Raw genomic sequence first — 8,382 nt, forward strand, 5'->3', positions numbered from 1 at the left:
ATAACTGTAATATATAATAGTTTGATTTAACTTATTACTTGAAATTAAAGACAATCTGATCAACAATGATGATTGCATATATCTTTTCATTCAAAAAATAAATTAATTAAAACGGAATAAATTAATTTAAATGAATAACTTTAATAATGCATAACTGACCCGTTTATCGGTCATCTGCGCTTGTAGATCCATATTGACCTAGACTTTAGTCCATATAAATTAATTAAATTTGTATATAATTAAAACTGAGATAATTAAAATTGAAATTGAAAGAGATAATGCTCATATATACAATTTAAAACATAAAACTGATTACTCTCATTATTATGCGTATCATTATTTAAAATTCAAATTCGTTATGTATATTTTGAAGGATTATTAAATATATTCTAGTTATTTATTGCATTTCTTCCTTTTCATTTGTTTTTTATTACGTATATGCATAAATTGCACATGCGTACGTATATAGATTGTTACATTTTAAAAGAATAATTTAAAAAAAACACACTAGAATAATTTAAAAAAAATGAATTTATGAGAAAACTTCAGCAAAAGTTTTTAGAAATGATAAAATAAGAAATTTCAAATGGTCAAATTAAGTAAAGCTCGCTTATGTTTTATATATATATAATGTACAGGATATTTGTTAAATAATAATAAAACTTTTGCATAAGGATAGAATGGACTAAATTGTAAAAAAATCCTTTACCCTTTTACAATTTTTATAATAGTTAACAAGATATTACTAAAAATCGCCGAATATTGGTTTTAAATAATTTTTTACTCAAGTACTATCAATCTTACAGAAAAACAGCAAGTGAAACAAATTGTTTATTTTCTTTTCATAAAGCTCTGAGAATTTTTGCAGAATTTTTAGTATCGCATTTTCTTATGTTGGTAAAAATAGTTGTCAATAAAAAAGAAAATGCAGTACTAAAAGTTGATTAAAAATTCTAAAAAAATTTTGTGAGCTCTGTTATGACTTAAATAAGTCCAAAATCTACGTCTGTTTATTTTCTGCAGACCCGCAGTTAAAGCATCACAAATCAAATCACCTTTTTGATTTCAAAACCGATGACATACTTTACTTTAAAATGCAATCACGTAATATCGGCCTAATTTATAAAAACGTAAGCCTCAAGCATTTCGAGGAACCGTTCCGAAAATCAAGAAGACACACGACTACTGTGAGAATCTCCGTTACTACAAGTGCTACTGCGAGACGTCGTAAGATTGTAACACATCGAGTACTCGTAAGTGACAATAAAACTTCTTACATCACGAACGCTGGCCTATATTAATTGGAGGACCTCGAGCTCCTACAAAACGATACCACCACGTCCGGAGCAGCATCTTGACGATACGACTGATTAACGGCTGACTCATAAATTCTATAAACGGTGCCCGGAGCGACACTCTTGCAGCTCTTGCAGTGCAGTCCCTGAGCGGTACAACAGCTCTATGAGAAGAAAATAAATAATTTTTGTCTCTTGCTGTTTTTCTGTTACTTGATAGTACTCGAGTAAAAAAATTATTGAAAACTAATATTTGATGATGTTTAGTAATTGATATCTTGTTAATTATTGCGAAAATTGCAAAATGGTAGAGAACTCAGAGAGAGAACTTTTCGACTCAGCTTAATCTCAGCTCTATCCCTATGCAAGAAATTTATCGTTAATTATCAAACATTTTGTATATCATAAAACGATATGACATTTCTTTGTGATATTATATATTTGTCTTATTGTTTGTTTCATTAAATGTTATAAAATTTTTGTTTTATTTCCAGATAATTCCGATCCTGAGTACGTTGCCAGTCTTATCAGCGATTACAACGTTCAATTTACTTCGAGTTCGATGTAGTTGTAATGTTAATCTAAAAATTATCAATTTACAATATATACAAATTAATAATAATGCAATCCGAATGATACAAAATATTTTATTACTAATTTTATTACTAATTTTCAAAAATATTTAAGATAAGATAGGAGATAAATTTATCAATGATAATCTATATCTACAATAATTAAATTTTCTCTCTTTTCTCTTTCTTTTCTTTCTTCTCTTTATTTTTATCTGTAAAATAAATATACCGCCATACATGTTAAGATACATAAAGTTGAATAAATTTAAGAAAATATATGACCAAATTGTGATTAGAAAGATCCTATGATAATAATTCTTAATGAATTAAATTGAATTAAATAAGCATTTCATAAAAATAACTCATATATAAAAATAGATTGACAAAAGACTCGAAATAACACACGAAAATTTTGCAAATCAACCAGAAAACGATTCTTGTCGCAATTTAGAATTTTTACTGTTTGGGCCTTCATTTTGAATTTTAAATAATATTGTGAATAGAATAGCATCACTCATTGATTACTGATAAAAATTGTTCTGACCAAGAATAATAATTCAGAAGGACATGACATTATTATAAAAATCAGTGATGCACGATTGATTTGCTTGGTAAAAAATCATGGAAGATACAGCGACAATCGTGCTTGATTCCACGGTGAGAAGTCAAAATTCGAGTCATTCGAAGGAATCGAAGGATTCTGTGAATTCGGAACTGAAACCAGAGAGTTATCTGGAATCAAAACACTCAAAAGATGTCCTTATCCCGGAAAAGCAACAGCTGCAACAACAACATCAGTTATCAAGGCGTTCGGAAAATCAGCAGGATCTGCGAGTGACTTCCGAAGCCAAAGATGACTCAAATCTGCTCATGTTCACATCTTGTGGACAATTGCTGCTTGGTAAATTGATGCAAGAGAATTTCCCGAGATAATTCTATTGATTTTTTATGAGATATATTAGGTGTAGTAAAAAGAAATCCATTATTTTTCCATTCAATTTCATGCAAAAATAATGAATTTCTTTTTACTACACCTAATATAACAGAGTTTTTTTGACAAATTTTATCATAATGATATTATTATCCTATATTATATATTATATATCATATTTTATTATTTTCCCAAGAGTGAAGAAGATGATAATTGATTCATGTTGCACTTAGGTGTTGTCTTAGTCGTCTTTGGTATCCTGGTGCTCGTCCATGGTGCTTCTTTGGGCGGATCTGGTGCAGGACTCTGGGCAGGTGCAGCCGCTCTAGTTGCTGGTGCACTAGGAGTGGTTGCAACATTAGCGGCCTCGTCTACTAAAACAAATTCTGCCTTTTCATCCGCTCATCTTGCGTCCAGTTTGATCGCACTTGCTCTCTCAAACATGGCCACTATAACAGCATTAACGGCGGTCGTCAGGGATTCACAGAGGGCACCAGACGTGTCATTTCTTAGCCTTTCGGTATATTTTTTATAATTATTTCTCGATTAATTTCTATGTTTAAATATGACATTTTGAAAAACACAATTTAATTTTTTATAATAAGTCAATTCTCATTTTGCATATTAAAGTATTAATTAAAAGTATATTAAGATATAGTATTTAAAAAATGAATAATTTAAAAGTTCGGTGGATATTTTAAAATTCGGTTTTTTTTTTAAACATACTTTTATATTTAATATTAGGTGTGGGAAAAAGTTCGTGGCATTTTTCCCATTAGATGTAACGGAAAAAATGCCACGAACTTTTTCCCATATCTAATAGTTATTATTAAACTGTTATTATAGATAATCATAAATATTATTGTGAATTAAAAATGTCTATGTATTTCAGGGTAATGATAGCAATGTGATGGAAGTAGATAACGGCTTGGCGGGTTTGTTAGCGAGCATTGGCCTATTAGTGGCTAGCGTGGCAGAGCTATTAGTATCCGGTTATAGTTGTTTGACCTTGACACCGAAGTTATGTGGCTGCCTGCGAGCGAATACTACCGATGAGATGGTGATTGACGGTCATCTGAAGACGAGTAATATGGTTCACCAGTGGGTTGTCACGCAAAATCATATGCCAACTAAAAACCAACAACCACCTGTTTACTTAGTGCACCCGATGCCAGTGCCAATACATCCAATGATTCAGGTAAGCGCTTTCGGCCATTTCCCACGACTTCAATAGCTGTAACTATGTTTTGTAAGGTGGAGCAACTCTATAAGAGCATGATTTCTATCTGCGCTTATTTATCTGTTTCTTTCCTTTTTTCTCTATTTCTATTTTCTATCTCCTTCTTTTCTCTTTTCTTATCATTTTCTTATCATTGTTGCTCTCTTTTAAATTTTTTTTTCTATTGTTTCATAACATATTCTTCTCTCGAACATTTCTTCTTTTTTATCTTATGATACTTATTGTATTTCAACACATTCCTGTGTCTCTTATATCTTTTGTCTTCTATTTTCTCTTCTTTGCATTTCTTCATTTCTTGATTCCGTATATTCTTCATCGCGGTTTTTAAAAAAAATGTAGATAACTTTTAAAAGATGTAAATATATATCTTTTTACAAATCTCTAAAAAAAAATATAATACATTGCTTACAATTAAATATATTTAAATAGATTGATCAAAACAAAAGAGTTTGTGAAAAAATTGAGATTATATTTAAATATAAAAAATAATTTGTGTTTATTGTAGCCACCATACGGTATGCCATCGACACCCGGAGGATTTGTATCTGCTAGATCTCTTCCACCGATGCCATATGGTGCTATGCCTATGTTATCTCATATGCCTCCGTATCCTGGACGGCCGCAATCTCAGATGGTAAGCTTTCGAATATACATATATAAACTCATTGATTATAAATTAATAACTAAAATTATACAGTTCAATAAAGGATATAAAAAATAATCTCATGCTGTCATCACCCTGAAATATACGTAGACATTTTTAATTCACAATAATATTTATGATTATCTATAATAATAATTTAATTTAATAATAATCATTAAATATAAAAGTATGTTTAAAAAAAAACCGAAATTTTCAACTATCCACCAAATTTTTAAACTATTCATTTTTTTAAATACTATATGTTAATATACTATTAATATTTTAATAATGAAAATTGACTTATTATAAAAAATTAAATTGTGTTTTTCAAAATGTCATATTTAAACATAGAAATTAATTTCAGTTAAATACGGTTTAATACAAAAATAAAATTTAGTGGTTTTTAAATTATGTATATGTATATATTTTGTCTTATATTTTATTGATAAATAACAAAAATATTTAAATAAAAAAATAACTAAAGTAATGCTGTTTAATAAAAGACATTATAAACTTTTAGATTTCTATTTTATTGTGATGCTTATAAGCGTTGTAAGCGGAAAACGAACCGCACCTTTAATCATCTCTTAAATAATTACTTATTTATAACTTTATAAAATGACATGTATTTGTTTTTAGTTCCGATCAAAACACAAACGTCAGCCGTTCGCAGATCAGGAAGAAACAAAAAGGCATACTGAAGTTAAAAATGAATCTCCAAAGATGATCAACGAAGATCAAGTTGATTTGGCTCAGACTTACACGGGATTAGACAAAAGAATTTCCGAGGAATTTATTTCAATCGCGATGGATCCAGATAGAAAATCAAAAGTTTCTAGCTGTCATGGCAGTGAAATTGGAACTGCAAAAACTTTTTGATAGCTCTCAGTAATTGAAAAATTTAATGAAAAATGAAATTTGCTCATGATTTATACCTATTTTATAGATACATTTTGTATCTAAGATTATAGATTTAAATCAATCTCATGTACTTTTCATTTAATATTTCAAAATCTCGAGTATTATATTAAATTTTTCTATTGAAAATTATTCAAATTATTGGACTTGTTTCCAAACACTTATAAAATGGAATATAATTGTAAAAAGTGGAGAGATATCAAATACCATTATTAATAAATAAAATTAACATTTCTTATTACAAATCTCTTTGCGATTGTTGAAATTCTATTGTATAAAATTATAAATCTTTATATTCATCATTTCCTATGTTTATACATAATTTATTTATTCTTAATGATTTCAACTTGAATAATAAGAAGGATAAATAACTTGTGCAATATAAACAATATAAATAAATAACAAAGACATATAATATCATATAATTATATAAACAGAATTGTATATGTTTGGAATACTTTTGTCTTTTTCAGAAAAAACAAGCTCTGAATTTATATAATTTTATCTAATGTACGTCGACTCAATCTTCTTATTCTCTATCATTATAGCTTTTATATCTATGTTTGTACTATAAAGTAATACGAATATAGATATGATAGATGAAGAAACTATTATATTTATTTTTTATTAGTGAAGTTAATACTAAATTAAATTAATAATTAAGTAATTTTTATTACTGAAAACATTTATTTCTGAGTTATAAATCTTTGTTTCCTTTAAATGATAAAAAACGAAACTTAAATTATACTGCATTATTTAATTATTAAGCATAAACAGAGATAATATATAATATATAGTTACAAAACGTAATATTCTTCAAGTTTATTTATGTTATGTATTTCAATTTTATTGAGATATTCAATGTGTTATTGATTTAAATAATTATAGATCCAAAAAAAAAAGTATCCCGCTGGGATGAAGACCTAACTATTCTTATGTATTTTGATTCGCTGAATACGAATCTGACATCAAAATAGGATCATCTAGAGCAAATTTTCATTCTTTAGAGCGAAAAAATGAATCAAAATGGGAAAAATGGATTTTTCGCTCTATAGATTAAAAATTTGCTCTAGATGATCCTATCTTGACGTCAGATTCATATTCAGCGATTCAAAATAGCTGGATCTCTACCCCAGCATAGGATATTTTTTTTCGTGGGCCTGTGTTATTGTACTGTACAGTCATGATTTCTTTATTATTAATAACTTTATGTTAAATTAATCATAGCTTTTGTATATGCATATGTAATATATTTTGTTATGTAATATAACGTTATAAAATATAATACATAATAAATTTTTATTTAAAATAGTATAAAATTTTTATTTTTATTACATATATTTAATTTATTCTAATGGCTGCGTTCAGCAGAAAAAACAACTGTGCGACTATTGTAAAATTTTTCAACATAATTAATTTATAGTTTATGTGTTTAGATATACAGGATGTTTCAAAATTCGAGGACAATATTATTACAGCATGTAAAACTTTGTAAAAAATTAAATTTTTATACTAAAAATTAGCATTAAGCCGTTGATATTTCAAATATATGTTTATACGAATATTTTATTGAAAGTTTTTACATGCTTAACAATGAAAATAATCTGATGAAAATAATCTGATCGGAGTCAAAACACCATTTGTTTTAAGTTGTTTAGCGCTTATTTTGTTTAGCGCTTATTAATATATTTAGCTTATTATTTATAATTTATGTGTATTCTCTTGGTTCATAGCCCTTCTTAAAATATATTTCTAATTAATAATAATTAAAACAGGCTTTCAATCTTTAAAATACAAAAAAATTGACAAGAAACAAGGCTAATCAGCGCGGATAATTAAGCGCAAGTTTTGTAGATTTTTTAATCTATCTGACTCTCATTAGTCCTGTTGTTTGTTGGTTTCTTTTATATTTTAAATAACTCTCAAAAAATATATTTTTTTGAACAAATTACCCTCCCGAATATTCAGTTTACCTTTTACAAACTTAGATTGGTGTCACCACTAACCTACCTCTCAATGAGCAGAATGTCTAAAATCGACGCATAAGACAATTTTAAGATATCTTTGAGAATTCTTTAAGAAACGTCTTTAAAATATTTTATAAAGAATTCTGAAAGAAAATGAATTCTGAAAGAATTCTGAAATATCTTTGAAAGTTGTCTTATGCATCGATTTTAAACATTGGGCTCGTAGAGATTCTCTTCTTTCTTCTGGTCAGATTAACTGTCTAATATTGACTAATATTGTTGGCAATAATCGTAAGACTATATGCTTTTGTATGATGCGCGAAACACTAATGCGTCGCGAAGAGGCTATCATATTAATAAAATTGATTAAATATTATTATAAACAATTATCATTAAAATAATACAATAATAATTCTATTGATATATGAATAAATTTTGCGTTTATTTTCTATTCGCAATTATTCAAGATAAAAAAATCTAAATATTCGATTAAAAACAAATTAAATCTAAATTAAAAAATCTTCATATCAATAATGTTTTATTTTAAGAGTTTCGAATATTATGAAATTAGATTAAATTTCTTAATGTAAATTTTATAATGTAATCAAAAAAACTTAATAAATGACTGAAAATTACTAAATCATTATCCGATAAAATTCAAGGCCCATATTTTTAATGATTCGAATAATTCGTTGCTGAATCTCATCTAAAAACATGCGGAGATGAGAAATTTAAATGAATGATATAAGAGCCGAAAGGAATAATTTTCTCATTTCAATAAATATATTCCTATCATATTTTGTATATTAAAATAAT

The 8,382-nt window shown here is 27.2% G+C and overlaps 2 protein-coding genes across 2 annotated transcripts in view; both read left to right on the forward strand.

Annotated features, from left to right (window-relative positions):
• LOC108687651 (cytosolic endo-beta-N-acetylglucosaminidase) overlaps nt 1-1,919 on the forward strand; it is a 19,119-nt gene extending 17,200 nt beyond the window's left edge. The window contains exon 9 of the mRNA XM_018193550.1: nt 1,790-1,919. Within this exon, the coding sequence (XP_018049039.1) occupies nt 1,790-1,863 (74 nt within the window). The 3' untranslated portion in view covers nt 1,864-1,919. The remainder of the gene's footprint in view (nt 1-1,789) is intronic.
• Nucleotides 1,920-2,433: 514 nt separating this feature from the next.
• LOC108687652 lies at nt 2,434-5,560 on the forward strand. The gene is made up of 5 exons (XM_018193552.1): nt 2,434-2,768; nt 3,032-3,318; nt 3,691-3,996; nt 4,544-4,672; nt 5,321-5,560. The coding sequence occupies exons 1-5, from the start codon at nt 2,489-2,491 to the stop codon at nt 5,558-5,560; spliced, it is 1,242 nt and encodes a 413-aa protein (XP_018049041.1). The 5' UTR covers nt 2,434-2,488.
• Nucleotides 5,561-8,382: the final 2,822 nt, after the last annotated feature.

This window comes from Atta colombica, unplaced genomic scaffold (assembly GCF_001594045.1).
Source record: "Atta colombica isolate Treedump-2 unplaced genomic scaffold, Acol1.0 scaffold210, whole genome shotgun sequence".
NCBI classification, from domain to species: Eukaryota; Metazoa; Arthropoda; class Insecta; order Hymenoptera; family Formicidae; genus Atta; species Atta colombica.